Here is a 19,613-nt window from a genome sequence, read left to right on the forward strand (position 1 = left end):
CGTTTACTGCACGAGCTCAACTATCCAGCGGAAAGCTAGCAAGAAATATAGATGTTAAAGAAGCAAAAAAATAGAAGTCCAGTAGCACATCATCACATTGCTAGCCGTAAATCAATGCGCAACCCTGCTACCCGTGTCGCCATCCCGAGGCAAAGAGATCTCTGCTGAATTGCTTCACTCAAGTATGCTCAATTTCTCAGGACGGCCGCAGACGCAGGCTACCCATGCACCGCGAAAACCGTCAACCACAGGATTCGAACCGGACAGAACTACACAGCCACCGATAAAACCAGTGACGACAAACGACGTCCACAGTAGATACACGTCCAGACACTTGAGCCATTACAGCTGTAATTCTCTTTGGTGAATTAACGACATTATGAAGGTCTGTAACATACCATATTCCTAGACATTTGTGTAGGAGCTGATGACCTTTGCAACATTCCAGATTTAATTGTTGGTGCACAGTTTCACGTGTATACAAAGTCTTTTGCGTGCGAAGACTCAATTCTCCTCTTGGGAATCTATATCTGAGAAACTTCGACGGTCCTTGAAACGTTACGAGCAGCAGAGACACGATGGTTGTGTACTCTCTGTATATCCTAAACAAGGCAGCCGGTCTGATCTTTCAGGTATGTGCTTACTGGAATTTGGATGTGAGAGAGGATTGGTTGCTGACTGGATGAATTATAACTGCAGCGGGATTTCAACGAAGGTCTACAAAAACTGTCGTCGAATGATTATTTGGTGCTAGCCGGTACTTTTCACGCGTAAGTGAACAAGCGCGTGAACTTCATCCGGAGTGCAGAGTGTTTGCTGATATGGATGAGATTTAGTATACATGCTATCTCAGTCAGCATATCTCCGGTGCCGTCGTCGTCGGGTATCGAAGTCGTCGAGACGGAGAAGTTTAGGCTGCAATGCTTCCAGACACCAACGGGTAAATTCACGTTCGCCTCTAGGAGCACACGCCGGTTGCTTACATAGGAAACAGGCACGAAATTTTTACTTATTTCCGATCCGCGCCAGACTAACACGGATTTTATCCTGCGAAGGATATACGAGCTGTACGCGGACTACGTGATCAAGAACCCTTTCTATCAGCTCGAGATGCCGGTCCGGTGCGAGCTTTTTGATCGGCATCTGGCTTCATATATTCGCACCATATTATAGGGGTCTGCGTGGTACCAGTGGCGAGCGGTAGAGCGTCCGTTTCGATTGATTTATGTGATTCTTTTGTTGGCGTCTTGGAATGGGATTTTGTAACTTTGTTACACTTATATCAAAGCAATAGATGTCCAACCGGCGCATTCTCTTTAAAAGTCTGTTGTAACTAAACGCCTGAGCACTGAGAATTCATCTCTGATATACTGTAGTTCGTCGTCGCCTTTCAAGGTGTCGAAGTACACGACGTAGATGCGGCTCAGATTTTTTGTCCATCACGAAACGGTCAAGAGACTTGACTCCAACCAGCTTCTGTGGACGGCTAGGAGATATCTACGACGTGTTACATGCTTGCTCGCGGCTGGAAGGTATTAGGGCTTAAATTCACAATTTGCAGAGGCTTGCGCACATCTGCAACGTCGAGACGTGCATTCACCAAGGTCGCGAGCCTAGTCGAAGACACATTACACAATCGACGGTTCAGATACGAGCGTTCAGACAAGCTAAAGACACAGAGAACGAATATTTCGTCAGGAATCTGTAGAGAGAACAGCACTAGTACCACAACCGAGTTATATACCCCAACACCACTATCTTTTACTACCCGCAAAATGGTCCTGCAAACCAACGGTACACACGACAACGCGCACTTCACTGCTCCCGTCAACCGAAGTATGACCGTTCTCGACCGCTCATTCTTTGACCTCCCCATCTCTCTTGCTGCTATCAAGGTCGTTGACCCGCGCGAACTGCGCGTGCTGCGGTCGCTGCACAAGGACGACTTGCTGCAGTTGCACGGCGTATCGAATATTGTGAAGATCTTTGAAGAGGGAAAGAAGGAGCCGGATATTTTACTGTTGCTTAGACCGGAGCTGCAGTTTACAGGTATGCTTCTGTCGAGCTGAGAAGTGCAAGGAGTAGGAGCTAATAAAGCGCAGATACGAGCGGGATGAGCGAGGGTCTGCGAAAGTACCTTGACGAGCATGCAGACTTTGCTGTCGTTCCGTACACTCTGACACTAGGCTACGACTTCTGGAAGCCAGGTATGAATCATCCGAGGTTGACACATCAGTCAGAGTACTAATAGATCTACAGAGGAGATTCTGGGGGCAATTCTTCCAGAGGAACTACTGACGGAAATTCCAAGCGGATTTACATTAACCGGACATATTGGTGAGCAACTTCCTTGCGATGTTTGAAACCAAGAAGACGTACATTCAAAATGCTCTATATGTGAAACAAAATACCCAAAACACCAGGAAAAAATGAGGTGACGCAGTCTAACTAACCAACAAATATGCATATACAGCCCACATGAATCTGCGCGACCAATATCTTCCATACAAGGCCATCATTGGACAAGTGATTCTCGACAAAAACCCATCCGTGAGAACGGTGGTGAATAAACTAGATACGATCGACTCCGTGTTCCGCACGTTTGACATGGAGATCCTGGCGGGAGACAACGATCTGTACGTCGAGCAGCTGGAGTCCAACTGCCGGTTCCGATTCGACTTCTCCAAAGTGTACTGGAACTCGCGATTGCAAGGAGAGCACGATAGACTTGTGGCACAGTTCACGCAAGGCGAGGCGGTGTGCGACGTGATGGCAGGAGTGGGACCCTTCGCGATACCGGCGGGAAAGAAAAATCTTGTGGTGCTTGCGAACGATCTGAACGGGGCCAGTTACGCGAGCATGAAGGAAAACATCCAGCTGAACAAGGTATGTGCAAGCGGCGCAAAGAAAGGAGTTGAGAGTGGTGACGAGGTCGGTAGCGGGTGTTTAGACGCCGGCCACCTCGTTGGAGACCTTGTCTTTCCGAACGACGCCCATGGTAGCGCGGCGTTTCCGTTTGCGCTCCTTGCGCTGCTTGAGGACGACCATTTGGAATATGCCGAGGCGAACGACGGTGATCCAATTATTGACGTCCAGCATTGCTAACGAGGGACACAGGTGTCAAGCACGGTGTTTCCCTACTGTATGGACGGACGCGACTTTATACGCAGTTCGGTTAGCGAGCTGCGGAAACTGAGCGCGACGCGGAGAGTGCTGAGGCTGCCGACGAAACGACGGGCACCGGACGGGAAGCACAAGTACGAGGAGGTGCCGATCCCTTCGGAGTACTCGCACTATGTGATGAATCTCCCGCACGCGGCAATCGAGTTTCTAGGTGAGTACAATTTTTTTGGCGGCCGTGCGCGGTGGTGCTGCGGCAGGGTGCGGCGGCGCGCAGGCGACTGCGAGGTGCTGCTTCTGGAGGGAGACGTGCCGTGCCGCGGGAGGTTGGGTGTGGGGACAGAGCGGAGCGGACAGAGTGAGGGAGGAGAGGCAGTGGGCCAAGAACGAGGCCGAGACCGCGAACGCGAGGACGGAGCGGCTAGGCAGGGACCAGTTGCCGCGCCCAGCTCCGCACACGCCGCCGCAGCGCCAGCCGCGCTCAGCTCCCAGTGCTAACGTCACGTGTAGACGCCTTTCGTGGCATCCATCGCAGCGACCACAGCCCGCGCGACCTTCCCCTCCCTGCCATCCACGTTTATTGCTTCCACAAGGCCGACGCTGACGACCGCAAGGTCGCCGACGACGTCGTCCACGGGGCGCTGCGCCAGGTGCGTGTGTCCCCCCTTACCTCTGCTCATTTCGCAGAGTTTGGCCGTGGCGTGGTGCGGCGCGGCGCGGCGCGTTTCCCCGGAAACTCAAACTACTTCGAGCCAGACAACTCCGTCTCTCGAGTTTCCGCCCCGCGTCGTGCTGCGTTGTGTTTTTACTCTGCGCGCTGTCTTGTTGTTTCTTGCGCGGACTGACTTACTCTCTTCTAGCGTGTCGCTGGCGCCCTGGGCTGGGACATCCCGCTCGACCGCCTCTCGTTCCACTTCGTCCGCCAGGTCTCACCGACAAAGTCCATGCACTGCATCACCTTCCAGCTGCCTCGCGAGGTTGCGTTTGCTGTCGACGACGGCACTACTTCTTCTACTGTCGCTACTGTCGCTCCCGTCGCGGAGTCTACATCGTTGGACTAGGCTATTTGTATAATATTAAGCTGGTACGACCTGCGTACATAGGTTCTGAAATTTGATTGACTAATTGTTGACTACAATTTGTGGGTTTCCTTTTCTTTGGAGTAGAGCAGGAAGAAATAAGACTGCTGCGATAATTTGGCTCTTGAATAATTTTCAGAAAGTGCGGCAGGCACAGCTATGCGGCTCATGCAAAGCGCTTCTTGAGCGTTGAGACGCGTCCAGAGTCGTGTAACGACGCGTCGCGACCGGATGCATACGCTGAAATGCAAGTCACTTCTAAAACCTGCTCGTTTTCTCTATCACGCTTACAGCTAGCGTTCATATCCTTATTCTCCTCGCGTTTCGCTCGATTGCTCTCCTGAGTCATGATAGAATTGCTCACATGATTGACTTTCGGTTTCAGCGCTGCTGTCACATGTCTGCGCATCATGCCGCAGATTCTGCGGCTGAGATCGTGTCCGCGGTTACGCGTCATGCGAGGTGGTTTTCTAGTCCAGATTAGTTTGTAGAGTTGCTTACGGCGCTGCTATATGACGACGCGGATGATGGCGCTGAGGATCACACGGTTAGAGAATGATGATAAACACGGATGTTTCGCCTGTGCTTACACTTGTATCGAACGACGACCATCCTCTGCCCAAGCTCTTCGTGCCCTGTTGTGCCGCCCGATTGAGCATCACTATGTTAGCCATTCCTTACCACCGGTTTGTAATCTTGAATTTTCTACCACTGGTTTTGCTATTTGACTAATATTAAGTATTAGATAGAATCTAGCGCGGCAGTTGCAACGTTGCAGCTGGCCCTGCTTGGTGCAAGATCCTATCATCGCCGATGCACCATGAAATAAGGCCAGGTGTTGTACCACACAGAGACAACGCGCTTTGTGAATGTAGAGACACCCATGCGACTCCAAACGGCAAAACACCAGCTGAAATTCTACATACTGGAAGAGTTCGATGGAGTGGTCGGAGTCTTCTTCTCAATTTGTTGAGATGAAGGCTGCTAGGTGAATGGGCCGTTTAGAAGGTGATGCCCATAGATGTGAGTCACACCAAATGCTGGTTTTGCTGTTGAAGTGCGACGATTAGCAAGCGGATTGGCGTGTGGCCGAAAGTCAGACCAGGGAGGAGAGAGCGCCGGTGAATATTGAAGCTGGCTGGCAGCACTCGCAGTCATGCATATTCATTCGTACTGCATCAACCTCGCGCAACATGTCGTGTTACTTGACAGCCACCACAGATTTCTGCCCTTTTTTTCATATCTTTCATTGTTCCTACTTACTGTGTGCTGTACGGTAATATAACACACGTGGTTGATTGTCTCTTCTTCGTTACGAGCTCACTAGTGCTGCGTGATCAGACTGCGCCTGTGCTACTCGTCCGCGGCCGGAAGTTACCACGCATTTTCTGCTCGGCACACACTATGGATATGATTGAATATTTGACTCGCGTGCATGGTGTCGCCGCTTTGTCGTGAGGTTGACGAATCTGGAATCGGGCTCCACGCGTTGTGTTTGAATTTCTCGGAAGAACGACGCGTGCGAGGCGCGCTGCTGCACAATTGGGCTGGCTGTTTGTAGTCCGGACAGTCGCCTGAAGTTCCTGTCTCCGCCGCTGCTAACATACTTTCCCGTGACGTGGGCGTCGCTGTCAGAACGCCAGTACACTGGCGGTATGGAAGTTCTCACTCGTGCGTAATACCCCGCTCTCTGTCCTTCTTCTATTCCTTTCCCGCTTTCCTACTCCACACTTCTGATTCTGCACTCTCGCTTCCTTCCCCCTCCCCCACGGAGTCAGCGGACCAGCGACATGCGATATGTATGCCTTGTAAATTCTTGCTAAGAATCTAGAGATTACACCAATACCTGCTCAGCAGAGCTACATGCATTTTGGTGTCTCCACGACGCCACACCGCCGCAACTGGTCTTTGCACTCCAGCGACAAGCGAACGGCATGTATTGTCTTTCTTCCCACTCAATCTGGAGATCTACTAAATCCACTCGGAGGCGGCCTCCAACTTCGGGCCAATGCAACCAGGTTTAGAATAGCAATGACAATCCAACCGTATGTCTTCCGCCTCTCGGTCGTGCATCCGGCATATACCCAAGGCCTGTCAACAGCATGGTGATCCTCAAATCTCTCCAGCATCACGGCGACCCTCTTTGCGTGTTTTGCTTGATCTTCCCCGAAATTCCAGTCCTCAAACACTGGCATCAATGTAAATGATGAAGTCGTGACTCGTTGCCTTGGAGGATCGGACAGTTGCATATACGGACATATTAATGATTCAACCGCCGCGCTCTGATACGACTGACACGAGCTCCATGGTCCGTAGTATGCTGTCAGTCTCCCCTCCCTGGGAGACTGATGGGCTGGCTAGCTTTGTGAGACGTCTTGTCTTGTGTTCTGCGGTATCGAAAGAGAACTGACAACGGTGGCCGGGGTTGTGGAATCTACTAACGGTCCATGCCACCTTCTCCAATGAGATATGCCTTCAAAACTAACGACAAGTTGGGACGTCTTTGACCACACCTTTTCAGATAGACGCGCAATGTCAATGGCGACGCTATGCTTGCTCGAAGCGCATGGAGTATATGACTTGGAATCTTGAGCTCGGATTATAAAGAGTTCTCACAACACAACTTGTGCAATATGATCTCCTTGAACTACTAGATCGCTCCGGTGGAATGCCAATCACATTGAGCGCGAATGTTGCTGGAGCTGGCCTATCTTCCAGTTGCGCTGGTCTACAGCGGTCAGGATGTCAGTAACGACAACTGCGGCTTTTAGCGCCAGTAACAATCCTCCCTTTATTTCAGTATTCGTACGGCGTACGACTTCTATATCAAGAACTCAGTTTTCAGACTTGGAAGGGTCGATTTAGAGCAGCATGTTAAATCAGAAAATATTTCTGGTAACAAGTTCTCCGGATGGCCAAGCTGGTAAGGCGTCAGACTGTAATGGCTGTATATCTGAAAATCGCGTGTTCGAGTCACGCTCCGGAGACTTTTTTTTTTGGCAATTTCCTTGCTTGAATTTTGTTTGCTCGCTAAATTCCCGTTTGTCTTTTTCCACTTTCACAGCTTTCTAGACTTTCAAACAGTATCTAAAAGAAACTTCTGGTCTGAATTTATGGTAATGCCGCGCATTAAGAGCTCCGTAATGACAATATACTCGACCTGTAGATTGAAATATGCCACATACATAAAGAGATGAATCCAATAGCTAATTAATACATCCAAAGAGCTGACATTATCAAGCGCGCGCCAGTTACCATGTAGAGCGTGCGGAAAGAGGAACAACAGAAGATAGAAATGCAATAACTGGACTAGTACACATATAGATTACAGACGCCAACCACAGATAATAACGAAGAACAGAATGAGAAAGAAGTTAAAAGTTATTAGCCAGACTTTTCGAGATCCTCGAAAATAGGCTCGACGAGCGTACCGAGTCTGAGATGTAGTGCTTTGTAGTAATCTTCACTACTAAGCACCTTGTCGGCGACCTTGGGGTCGTAAAATGCGGAAAAGATGAAGGGCGCGCGTTTGTATATCACCACACGCAGGCGTTCGAGGGATTGTTGGTGGTGTTGTGGCGCAGGAGTGTATGCGACAGCTTGGGCGGAGGCATGGATTGATTCGTCGGCTGCCGGGGTCGCAGCGGTTGTGGTCGGAGCGGTCGTTGGAGAGGTGGAGTTTGTTGAAATTATGGAGGATGTGGATGGTGAAAGCGGACTGGTCGTGGTGGTCGAGGCGGTGGCAGCAGGGCGAGTCGGGGTGCTTACGGAATCGGGGACGATTGTGGCGATGGAGTTAATGGTAGAGTCTGCTTCGAGATCTTGTGCTGGCGACGCGGAGTTGGGAACTTCCGGCGATAGCGGGATCACGGTCGGTTCGTCGTCATTCGGGGCGTTTGCCGGTTGTGAAGGCGGTGTAGCTTGCGACGACGACGCTGGCAATGATGCAACTTGCTGTGCAGCCCTTTCCCGTACTCTCTTCCGCTTACGCAGCACAAAGACATCCCGCGTAGTAATCTCTGGCTGTCGTGGTACATCCCCTCCGCCCTCATCGTCTTCATCATCGTCCCCGAACGAGTCCATATCAAGCTCTCCCTGCAAGCCCACCATAAACTTCGCCTCTGATAGGTCATCCTTAATCTCGCGAAACTTCTCGTTATACACGATGTTTCCTGTAGTGGTTGAGGTGGTTGCCGTCGAGCTGGAGGCAACTTTGCTTAGCAAGCCGAGCGAGTTATCGAGCGCGTGCTTCGCGGAGAGGAACTCGCTGAGATGTTTGCTTGCCGCGCTACCGTTGCCGTTGGAAGCCGCCACCGCGGCGGTGTTGCTATTGTTTGTAGAGGAGCTGTCGCTATTTGAGATAATCGCGAGCATTTTGCCACGTTTCTTGTTGCCGCTCTTCCGTTTCTTTGGCTGTGGTCGCCTGAAGCCGTACTTAAAGCTAAACACGAGTTCCGAAAAAAGCCACATCGGGTCCTCCTTATTCGCATATAAACTCCACTTGACCCCCTCAATAACGCTCGGCGAGGGGAATATATGATTATCGATAATCCAGCGCGAATACTCTGCAACTGACGTCCGTGACATGAAACCTGTCCCTTGGAAAATACACCCATTCCGCCGCTCCTCCTGCAGCGCCTGTTCCTCAGCCTGCTCAGAGGTCAACGTACCGTCATCAGAATCCGAATCGTACTCGGATGCTGCGACGGCTTCTTTCTCGAAATATCGAGAGCGCAGTGAGCGTGAGGACATGATTGATGCAGCGTCGTCCTTGGCGCTATAGATTGACTCGGTGTCCGCGCCGAGTAAGGAGGCGGAGTCACTGGCGAACGCGGCAGGGTTGCCGCTGCGGATGATGCTGCCACCAGGAGCGGTGACGGAAAAGGAGTTCATGCGCGTGATGATCAGGTCGACCATGCCGTTTCGCTCTTCGCGCTTGATTATCGCGCGAATAGCTTCGCTTGTGAGATCTGAGATTTGTCCTGGTCCGCCTAGCTTGATGCCATTAGCGTAGTCCATGAACGAGAAGCTCAACGTTGGCACAAGTCCGAGTACTAAATTGTGCGCGAGGAAAGAATTGTTGAGTGTACCTCCCCAGGTTGCAGAAGCCACAATGTAGAGCTCCCATTTGTGCAGCCACCAGCTCCAGAACTTGCGTAGGTTGATGCGGAATTGCGCGAGTTCGCTGGGGGGTTCAAAGTACTCCTCTGGGGGTGTGGGGGGTTGGCTGGGATCAATGTCGTCCCGCGCTGATGGTGTAGACGTAGACGCTTCGCTTGATTCGCCTACGGTCTCGGCCTCCGCAGCAGGTACGGCAGCGGCTTCAGAGGCTTCGGCAGCGGCGGCTGCCCGTCTTCGTTGCTCCTTCGCCGCCTTCTCGGCAGCCTCGTCACGTACATACGAGTCCGGCATGGTGCCGTACATCAACTTCCACTGGTTATACCCCCGAATCAATTGTGAGTGTAGGATATTCGACCCGGGAACCTCCTTACGCGAGTAATCCGTGCGATATTCGACTTTCTTCCGCCGCCGGAAGGATGTGAGTATGTTCACTCGTGCATTCGCCTGCGCATCGGTAGGCGATACGCTGCCAGGAGTCGGCGCTCCCTTTATTGAGCCGTTGGCGCTGGATGTGCCATTTGATTTGCTGTTTTTGGCGTTTGTGGTGCCGGCGCCGGTGTTGTTGCCATTGCTGTCTTTCCTGGATAGGGAGGATGATGATGATATCGGCGTTTGGATGCGCGTGAAGGTGACGCAGAGCACAATCCACCAGTTTGGTTCGATCTCGACAATGGCAGTTCGGGTCTTTTTAGTATCGATAATCTCGACCGGCTTGTGGTTTGAGAAGTCACTATTAACCATGTATGTCAATACGCCGGTGTCCATCTAATTTATCGCAGCCCGAGGAGCACTACCCCGGCAGACGACGCACCTGGCGAAGGAAATGATTCCCTGTATCAAGCCGACCCTGCGCAGCTGCTCGTCAGCGGAAACGCTATCGGCGCGGGAGGTGTAGAAGAAGATCTGGTCACTGAGGGTGTCGTCGCTGTAGGCGAAGGTGGGGTTGAAGATGCAGAAGTACGACAGCGACGGCGGGGTGACGGTGGTCATTGTAGGTGCTAGCTCAGGCAGTAGCGGCAGAGCCGTGCCTGTGAGAGAGAGGAAGGAGGAGTGCGCGGGTGACCTGATGGGGATGGTAGGTAACGGTAAGCTAGTGGTGAAGTTGCTGGGGGTTTGAGGATTTACACGCAGAAAGCGCCGCCGAGGCCCATGACGTCGTTCCCGCTCGCACCTCTACTATGTTCATCTTCACCGTCTTCACCACAACCACAAACTATCCATGTCCTCACGAATGCGCCGTGCCTGGCGCCGGCGTTTCCAGGAGATACGGATAAGGGAAGAGCAAATCGACGAGAACGACATCGTGTTCCTCGACGAACAGCGTATGTCCACGAACTAGGCACCGACCGACAGACATCTGCTAAAACCTCGCAGAACAGGAAGAACTGATCGCATCGCTCCGCGCAGAAAGCGACAGTATTAACAAAACATACAAGGTGCGCTCAGGTACACTTTTGCAGGAACACCGCTGACAATCGCAGACCGCGTTCACCACGCTCACGCTCATCCAAACCCCCATCTTCGTCTTCCATCCCGTCCTCATCTACCAAGGCGCCAGCTCACTTACTCTATGTGCGCTCACAAGCTTGCTCGCGTCTGCATACATAATGCACACAACGCCTGCCCTCACATCCTCGCTCTCCACTGCGCTGGCAGCCGAAGCCGCTGCGGCTTCGGCCAACCGTCCCTCTGACACTTCGTTCACAAATCGCGCGCTAAGACTAGCCCAACGGTGTTTTGCCACGCCACAGGACATCATAATGGCGCTGAATCTGGTGCTAGCCGGTGCTATAGCAGGTATCGCGTACGTGCGGTTCTACCCCATGATGGGTGTTGAATACATCTGGCTCAGTCCGCTGCTAAGTCTCGGCGCGGTCGCGCTCGTGCGCAAATGGATGCGCGAAGGAGACGCGGACACGCTTGAGCGGTTCAGGTATAAGTACAAAGGCGCGTAATAATGGATAACTAGTTATATCTACACGTCAAAGACACAAGTATTTATCTTACAGTATGCACACAAAACAACACACCGTGGACAACCAACCAAACACACCACCCCATCTTCCATACGATCCATGCACGCGCGAAACACATTCAAAGCAGCACATCAGCTGCTGCTATACAATAATCAAGTACAACTAAAACCAAAACCAAACAATCTAACTATGCAAACGCGGTCTCGCCCACGCGCAGGGATATGAGCGAACGCACGTCCGTGACGAACCGCATCGCGTTGAGAAACGGCTCGAGATGGAGTAGGTCAAAGTCAGAGGGATCGTTGATCCAGCCCTCGATTGCGATCGCATTGTCCTCGTGTAGAAGATAGCTGATCGGCGAGTTGTCGATGATCATGACCCGCGACAAGTCCGGCTCGACGATGGACAAGTCCTTGACATAACCGCCGTTGCGAAACGTGCAGTGCTGCCGGTAGTACCGTTTCTGGAAGTATGGCCGGTCTTGTTCGAGCCAGTCGATGACGGGATCCGCATACTCTTGCACGGATGCCGTGAAAACAACGAGATTGAACCACGACGACACCCGTTTTAAGAACTCGTCGCAGTACGGCCGCTTGTGCACGTAGTAAAGGACGGCGTGGCTCGAGTCTAGCTTCACCTCGACCATGCGGCCAGAACTCATGCTGCTCCCCTTTGACATAGAATGTATCAGCGTCTCATCGAGGTCAAGAATGAGCGTCTTGGTGGCGATATTTTTGGAGAGTAGTGGCCGCCGTAGTGTGGGAAGCGCGTGTGGATATTTTGTGGCGCGCGAGGCGAGCGTCCCCGGAGACGTTGGCGACTTGAGTGTCTTTTGAACTTCGAGTGACGGCGACGAGCCACGGGAGCTGTTGTCGGACGAACCGAGCGAATCTTCCCCGTCTTCGTCGGACGAAGACACAGCAACAGAGCCACCAGAAGAGCCGCCAAACGAGATTGGCTTCTTGGCAAGTCGGATGCGCACGAGCCGTTGCTGCCGCGACGGCGTCGCGTGCCGCTGCTCGTACACCAGTGGCGAGGCTTGGAGTCCTGCGGTTGCCGAGACCTCGACCGCGGTTGACGAAGAGCCAGTGTTCAATTCATGGGATACGATGGATGATGGGGTTGATGCTGGGAATGGGGACTGCGACGCTGAGTCCTCTGTCTCGTCTTCCTCCGCAATGCGTGAAGCCGCAAGCGGCAGACTGGACGAGGACATACTGGAGCTGAGCTCCGGCGGTGAAGCTGTCCGGGCATGGCGCGGGCTGGGAAAGTTCTTAGGTCCTGCGGAGGAGGCGCGATGAATGCCTAGCACGGTGCCGAGGAACGCGAGCACTCGCAGGATGAAGCGAAAGACCACGAGCACGGCGTTGGAGCACCACGGGTACGCCCAGCGTGAGTTTGTGGATGCAGAAGATATTGAGGATGACGGCGCTGTCTTATCGAGCACGATGGAACCGTTGGTGGGGGGGGGGAAATTGAGCTGGGGAGTGGAAGCGTCGGTGGCGACATGCGATAACGGCAACGAGGACGTCGCCGTCTTCGCCTCGTCAAAATTCTCGAAGGATCCCGGCGGCGGGTCGCTAGTGAAGTGCGCGGGGGATGATGGGGAGGCAGGCGGGTCAGCGCCGCCATACGCGGGGCCGTCGCCGGCGGATCCAGCCTGCTCGGTGCCGGCGGCGGCGCCAATGATGCGGTCGACCTGCGAGGACAGGAACTGGACAGAGTTCATCGCGGGGGCATGGTCGGAGTGGAGGAGGACGGTGAGGAAGAGGCGGGAGGCGAGCGGAAGGCGAAGGACGGCTACGTAGCGGAAGAGAGTGAGACCTGGCTGGCTGGGTGACGACGATGTTGGGACAAAGCCGGTGACGCGAAGCGGAGCCCGAGCGGCTCGCTTCCACGCAGCGTTGCCGGCCCGTTGCCATGCACGCATCTCGCCAGACCGTCGTTGTTTACTTTCCGGTGGACTGCCACCAGCATGGAATTTAGGCGCGGCCCCCGTCGACGATGAGTCGCAGGCCGGAGCTGGCGGAGGCGACGTGTTTGTTGCCCATCGCTCCGCTCGCTAAGCACCGCCTCCTGAGCGCAAACCTTGTCCAGCGTCGCCTATTTTGGGCAGAATACCCCGCCATTTTCCTGATGTGCTCCGTATAGCTTACCGCGACATCGCCCACATGCGCTTCGACGTCGACGGCAAGAACGCACTCGTCACCGGCGGTGAGCACTGTGAAGAAAGGAGAGCATATGACAGACTGACACTACACAGGCAGCCGCGGACTCGGATTGGTCGCCGCCAAGGCGCTGCTCGAGAATGGCGCGGCGAAGGTGTACATCTCCTCGCGATCTGCCTCCGCGTGCGAGGATGCGGCGAAGGAGCTCAGCAGTCTCAGAGGAATTAGCGGCCGGGCGGTGCCAGTCGCAGGCGACTTCAGCAACCCGGATGCGATCAAGAAGGTACTGTCGACTGTGGCCGCCGACTGCGGCGGCAAACTGCACATAGTGATCGCCAACGCCGGCGCGTCGTGGGGCCAAAAGCTCGAGACACACCCTGCGTCCGCGTTCGACAAAGTGGTGGATCTCAACCTGCGCGGCGTGTTCCTCACGATCCAGGCCTCGGTAGGCATGCTGCAGACGGCAGGCACGCCTGAAGATCCTGCGCGGGTGATCGTGATCGGCTCGGTGCTCGGCATCATGACCGCGGAGAATGGCGGCGGATCAGGCACCTACGGATATATCGCGTCGAAGGCAGCGGTACACCACCTCGCGCGTACGCTCGCGGTCGAGCTTGGCCCGCGCAACATCACCGTCAACACGATCGCGCCGGGGTTTTTCCCGACGAAGATGACGCGCGGCATGCTGCGTGGGGTGGGTGAGCACATGGCGGAGAGCAACCCGCGGCAGCGGTTGGGGGAGGACGAGGACCTGGCGGGGCTGGTGGTGTACCTGTGCAGCCGGCCGGCGGGGTACGTCAACGGAACGGTGATCACGCTGGACGGGGGGATGCACCTCGTGGGGAAGCTGTAGTGTATATATAGGCAGTGGCGACCGGACGGGAGGGGGCCGGCGTGGAATGCGAAGGAAGCAGTGCGCGGTGCACGCGCTGCAGCGTGCGCAGCTTCTACAATGACAGCCGGGGACGCGTCGCGGCCGCGCCCGACGCGTCGCGGCACGTGACGGTACCACAGATACGCGTGTGCGGTGACGCTGAGCACGCGGCACGTCCGGCTGCTGCCGGGGCAAGGGCCAGGTGTAGTCGAGCGCAGCCACAGAAGTGCTGCACAAAGAAAGGCGACAGTTTGCACCCCGAAGCGCAGCAGCAAGGCGTCGTGTCGTCCGCAAAGCAGGCAATTCATCGCCACTTCTGCGTCCGCCTGCGGCAGCGTCGCTATCGCACCGCATCCGTCCGTTGCCTGCCTCTACCGGCACATAAGCCCGCAGTCGCCGCCGCCCGCTCGCCGCCGCCGTCGCCGCCCCCTGCTCCGTCATGGTCCTTCTCGACCCTCTCCCCGACGGGACCAAGACCGACGAGGGCGTCTCGCCCTTCACAGAGGAGACCCGCGAGATCCCCGACGTCCCCCCTGCCGGCCACGACCTCCGGCATCGCCGTCTCCGCTGGGGTACTATCCGCCACCCCAATGGCAAGCCGCGCAACAACCGCTACTCGCAGCGTCTCAAGCGCCTCTCCCTCAATCCGCGCCACCACCACAGTCACCACTCCGACGCCATCTCCCGTCAGGTCACGTCCACCGGCGAGAACAAGGGCGACGATGCCGGCGTTGAGGTCGCCTCGCTGCCCCACCGGCGCGTTTACGTCAACCTCCCGCTCCCCAGCACCGAGCTCGATGAGGAGGGCCAGCCCCTCACGCAGTACCCTCGCAACAAGACGCGCTCCTCGAAGTACACGCCGCTGTCCTTCATCCCCAAGAACCTGCTGCTGCAGTTCATGAACGTCGCGAACGTTTACTTCCTCTTCCTCGTCATCCTCACCATCTTCCCCATCTTTGGCTCCTCCGATCCTGGCCTCTCCGCGGTCCCCATCATCGTCATCGTCACAATCACCGCCATCAAGGACGCAATCGAGGACTACCGCCGTACAGTCCTCGATCTCGAGCTCAACAACTCGCCCACGCAGATCCTCGCAAACTGGAACAACCCCAATGTGTCCGAAGACAACGTGTCCCTCTGGCGTAAGTTCAAGAAGGCATGCACCCGCATCTCTCTCCGCGTTCTGCGCCTGATTAAGCGCGCCGTGCTCTCCAAGCAGGGCCGCGCGAAGCTCGACGCCCAGAACCGTCGCCGCGAGGAAGCCATGGAGGAAGACGACCAGCTCTCGGACCCGGACGTCGACCAGAGTCGCATGTCGCGAGACATGGCTGTCGGACAGTCTTTCCAGATGCACGAAATCCAGCGATCTTCGTTTGACACCCGTGGTGCGAATCCCTTTGCCAGTCACACAGAGGCAGAGCTTCCGCCCAACCGCCGGCCGTCCATCGATCTTGCCACGGGAAACGTGCTTGATCTCACCACCGACGTGCCGGGCACCGCCCGCTTCAAGCGCAACTTCTGGAAGAACGTCCGCGTCGGCGACTTTGTGCGTCTTCGCAACGACGACGAGATACCCGCCGACATCGTCATCGTCTCGACCTCGGATTCCGACGGCGCCTGCTACGTCGAGACCAAAAATCTCGACGGTGAGACCAATCTCAAAATTCGTCAAGCTATCCGCAGCGGTGTCAGCATTCGCCATTCGCGCGACTGTGAGCGCGCGCAGTTTATCATCGAGTCCGAGGCCCCACATCCGAATCTGTACTCCTACTCTGGCGTCCTGCGCTGGTCCCAGAAGGACAGAAGGAATCCAAGCGCACCTCCTCAGGAAATGGCAGAGCCGCTGACGATCAACAACCTTCTTCTCCGTGGATGCACCCTTCGAAACACTGAATGGGTCATTGGCATCGTCATGTTTACTGGTACGGAGACTAAGATTATGCTGAACGCTGGCGAGACTCCCACGAAGCGAAGCCGCATCACGCGCGAGCTCAACATCAACGTCTTCCTCAACTTCTTGCTTTTGTTCATCCTTTGCTTCGTTTCTGGTCTCATCGAGGGCATCAAATGGAGCAAATCAGACAACACTATCCAAGAGTTCGAGTTTGGTTCGATCGGAGGCACCCCTGCGCTTGATGGTCTGATCACCTTCTGGACTGGCATCATCCTGTTCCAGTCCCTTGTCCCCATTTCGCTCTACATTTCGATCGAAATCATCAAGACCATTCAAGCGTTTTTCATCTGGTCCGACGTTTACATGTACTACGAGCCACTGGATTATCCGTGCACACCGAAATCCTGGAACATTTCCGACGATCTTGGGCAGATTGAATACGTGTTTTCTGACAAGACTGGCACGTTAACGCAGAATGTTATGGAGCTGAAGAAGGTAACTGTCAACGGCGTCGCTTACGGCGAAGCCTATACCGAAGCCATGGCTGGCATCAAGAAGCGCCAAGGCTTAGACGCCGAGGAAGAAGGCCGAAAAGCCATGGAGCATATCGCCATCTCGCGTGATCAAATGGTCGCGGACTTGAAGTCAATCCATGTCAATCCTTATTTCAACCCTGACAAGCTGACGTTCATTGCTCCTGATTATGTCGCGGATTTGAAGGGCGCTTCCGGCGAGGAAGCGCAGGCCGCAGTGGACCATTTTATGCTTGCGCTTGCACTTTGCCACTCCGTTCTGACAGAACTCGTTTCCGAGGATCCGCCTGTTCTTGAGTTTAAAGCACAGTCTCCGGACGAGGCTGCGCTTGTCGCTACAGCTCGCGACATGGGCTACACCTTCGTTGAGCGGACACAGCACGGCGTTGTCCTGGATATTCAGGGCGACAGAATCGAGTTCCCGGTTTTGACGTCCCTCGAATTCAACTCGACCCGTAAGCGCATGAGTGCTATTGTGCGCATGCCAGAATCTGGCGAGATTGTTCTGTTCTGCAAAGGTGCAGACTCTGTCATCTATTCTCGTCTCAAGAAGGACGGCCAGGATGAACTCAGGGAACAGACCGCAATAGATCTCGAGAATTTCGCCAATGAGGGCTTGCGGACTCTGTGTATCGCCCAGCGCATTCTTACAGAGGAGGAGTACCGCATGTGGAGTCGCGAATACGATGACGCCGCTGCGGCGCTAGAGAATCGTGAGGACAAAATCGAGGCAGCTGCTGATAGAATTGAGAGAGAACTTACTCTTCTCGGTGGTACTGCTATTGAGGATCGTCTTCAGGATGGCGTTCCCGCCGCGATCTCGCTGCTTGCTGACGCCGGTATAAAGCTCTGGGTTCTTACTGGTGATCGTGTCGAGACTGCAATCAACATTGGTTTCTCGTGCAATATTCTTGGCACCGACATGGAGCTTATGATTTTCCAGGTTGACGTGGATGCTGGGTTACAGGGCGCAGCAGCCAAGCTGGATGAGCTCTGCGAGAAGTATTTTCAGATCAGGGGCACAGTCGAGGAATTGGAAGCCGCCAAGAAAGACCATAACCCGCCGCCTCCAACGCATGCTCTTGTTATTGATGGCGATGCGCTCAAGCTTGTTCTGGATGACTCGTTGAAGATGAAGTTTTTGCTGTTCTGCAAGCGCTGCAAGGCTGTGATGTGTTGTCGTGTGTCTCCCGCTCAGAAGGCCGCTGTTGTTAAGATGGTGAAGACCGGTCTCGATGTCATGACTCTGGCGATCGGTGACGGCGCCAATGACGTCGCTATGATCCAGGCTGCTGATGTCGGAGTGGGTATTGCTGGTGAGGAAGGTCGACAGGCTGTCATGTCGTCGGATTACGCCATCGGACAGTTCCGCTTCCTAAGCAGACTGCTGCTTGTGCATGGCCGAAGATCTTACCGACGCTTGGCGGAGATGATTGCCAACTTCTTCTACAAGAACGTCATTTTCACGTTTTGTTTGTTCTGGTTCCAGCTTTTCAACGACTTTGATGGTTCATACTTGGTTGACTACACATACATCATGTTGTACAATCTTGCATTTACGTCCCTTCCGGTTATTCTCATGGGCGTGCTTGATCAGGATATTGACGATCGAGTTTCTCTTGCTGTTCCCGCTCTTTATCGACGAGGTATTCTGCGTCTCGAGTGGTCACAGAAGAAGTTCTGGTTATACATGATTGACGGCCTTTACCAATCAGTGATTTGCTTCTTTTTTGCGTACCTGCTGTTTTACACCGGCGGATTTGTGACCGCAAACGGTCTTGGCGTGAACCAGCGCGAGTCTTTCGGTGTTTTCGTTGCCACATCTGCCATTATTGTCGCGAATTTGTACGTCATGATTAACGAGTACCAGTGGGATTGGCTATTCATGGTCATTGTCGCGTTTTCCATCTTGGTTCTGTTCTTCTGGACAGGCGTGTACACGTCCTTTGTTTATTCCGCTGCATTTTACGGCGCGGCGAGCCAGGTTTACGGCACACTCGCGTTCTGGGCATGTGTTCTATTATCATCAGTCGCCTGCCTGATTCCCAGTATGCTTGCCAAGAGTTTACAGACGATTATGCATCCATTGGATATCGATATCATCCGCGAGCAGGTCCGTCTTGGCGAATTTGACCACCTTAAGAATATTGATCCGGACAAGATCGCGTCGGGTTACACATCTTCCGGTGGTGCTACTATCACGGCAAAGGAGAAGAGCAGTCCCGTGTTGGAGTCTACAACCGCAGGATCGTCATCCTCAACAGGCTCAGAAAGCGTGACCGCGACAATGTCGGAGGTCAATGGCAAGCTTATCCTTTCCTAATTGTTGTTTTTGACCTGCGCGTGTTGGCGATTCTGTAGTAACGCTGTATGGGTAACTTGTTTCCTTTTCTCCAGCTGTATTTGGCTATAGTTGCCGGTGCTGAGCGCCCCTTCTTCTTGAAGCGAGTAATGGAGAAAAGGGTGTCGACTACAGATCGCGCGCGCATTAGACGAGATTCACTAACCGTTGTTTCGCACAGGAGGAAAAGGAACGAAGAAAGCATTGGACGAGGACCAGATTCCGATCAATACTCCAGACCCCGATGATAACCATTCACTGTACTCATTGTCGTCGACGCCAGAGCACTATAATATGACGCCGGACGACTACCTGCAGAGCTCGCCAGTCGTACAGGAGCATAACGTGATATAAGAAGATTGCACAGAACGCGAGGCGATGCGATTGCCAGGATGAAGAGAGAAAAGGAGATACAATAATACCTTGTTCTCTTTTGTCCACAAAGCGCAGTTGTTCGACACATGCTTATGCAGCAACAACCAACTCACATTATCATTATATAAACTC

At 54.1% G+C, this 19,613-nt stretch overlaps 7 protein-coding genes across 7 annotated transcripts; 5 read left to right on the plus strand and 2 right to left on the minus strand.

Annotated features, from left to right (window-relative positions):
- Positions 1 to 329: 329 nt before the first annotated feature.
- V1518DRAFT_420471 (Sybindin-like protein) lies at positions 330 to 1,366 on the plus strand. Its single transcript, XM_066905001.1, has 5 exons — positions 330 to 385; positions 449 to 632; positions 700 to 770; positions 837 to 940; positions 995 to 1,366. Exons 2-5 carry the CDS (start codon positions 579 to 581, stop codon positions 1,171 to 1,173), a joined length of 408 nt encoding a protein of 135 aa, XP_066758202.1. The 5' UTR covers positions 330 to 385; positions 449 to 578; the 3' UTR covers positions 1,174 to 1,366.
- Positions 1,367 to 1,775: 409 nt separating this feature from the next.
- On the plus strand, positions 1,776 to 4,181 carry V1518DRAFT_438763 (Met-10+ like-protein-domain-containing protein; the record flags this gene model as incomplete). Its single annotated transcript, XM_066906378.1, has 7 exons — positions 1,776 to 2,049; positions 2,103 to 2,207; positions 2,260 to 2,337; positions 2,474 to 2,886; positions 3,118 to 3,334; positions 3,631 to 3,770; positions 3,981 to 4,181. The coding sequence occupies 7 exons, from the start codon at positions 1,776 to 1,778 to the stop codon at positions 4,179 to 4,181; spliced, it is 1,428 nt and encodes a 475-aa protein (XP_066758203.1).
- A 3,029-nt stretch (positions 4,182 to 7,210) lies between these two features.
- Positions 7,211 to 10,447, minus strand: V1518DRAFT_420481 (uncharacterized protein). Its single transcript, XM_066905002.1, has 2 exons — positions 10,132 to 10,447; positions 7,211 to 10,050 (listed from the first exon to the last, which is right to left on the minus strand). The coding sequence occupies exons 1-2, from the start codon at positions 10,308 to 10,310 to the stop codon at positions 7,584 to 7,586; spliced, it is 2,646 nt and encodes an 881-aa protein (XP_066758204.1). The 5' UTR covers positions 10,311 to 10,447; the 3' UTR covers positions 7,211 to 7,583.
- Positions 10,448 to 10,496: 49 nt separating this feature from the next.
- Positions 10,497 to 11,426, plus strand: V1518DRAFT_420485 (uncharacterized protein). Its single transcript, XM_066905003.1, has 3 exons — positions 10,497 to 10,642; positions 10,695 to 10,756; positions 10,802 to 11,426. Exons 1-3 carry the CDS (start codon positions 10,540 to 10,542, stop codon positions 11,273 to 11,275), a joined length of 639 nt encoding a protein of 212 aa, XP_066758205.1. The 5' UTR covers positions 10,497 to 10,539; the 3' UTR covers positions 11,276 to 11,426.
- V1518DRAFT_420486 (NLI interacting factor-like phosphatase-domain-containing protein) lies at positions 11,273 to 13,365 on the minus strand. The gene has a single exon (XM_066905004.1). The coding sequence runs from the start codon at positions 13,224 to 13,226 to the stop codon at positions 11,484 to 11,486; it is 1,743 nt and encodes a 580-aa protein (XP_066758206.1). The 5' UTR covers positions 13,227 to 13,365; the 3' UTR covers positions 11,273 to 11,483.
- On the plus strand, positions 13,348 to 14,433 carry V1518DRAFT_76622 (uncharacterized protein). The gene is made up of 2 exons (XM_066906669.1): positions 13,348 to 13,510; positions 13,560 to 14,433. The coding sequence occupies exons 1-2, from the start codon at positions 13,468 to 13,470 to the stop codon at positions 14,315 to 14,317; spliced, it is 801 nt and encodes a 266-aa protein (XP_066758207.1). The 5' UTR covers positions 13,348 to 13,467; the 3' UTR covers positions 14,318 to 14,433.
- A 1-nt stretch (position 14,434) lies between these two features.
- V1518DRAFT_76704 (uncharacterized protein) lies at positions 14,435 to 19,251 on the plus strand. Its single transcript, XM_066906670.1, has one exon. The coding sequence runs from the start codon at positions 14,778 to 14,780 to the stop codon at positions 19,086 to 19,088; it is 4,311 nt and encodes a 1,436-aa protein (XP_066758208.1). The 5' UTR covers positions 14,435 to 14,777; the 3' UTR covers positions 19,089 to 19,251.
- Positions 19,252 to 19,613: the final 362 nt, after the last annotated feature.

The sequence above is a fragment of the Limtongia smithiae genome, assembly GCF_038497785.1.
Source record: "Limtongia smithiae strain NRRL Y-17922 unplaced genomic scaffold V1518scaffold_10, whole genome shotgun sequence".
Lineage (NCBI taxonomy): Eukaryota > Fungi > Ascomycota > Lipomycetes > Lipomycetales > Lipomycetaceae > Limtongia > Limtongia smithiae.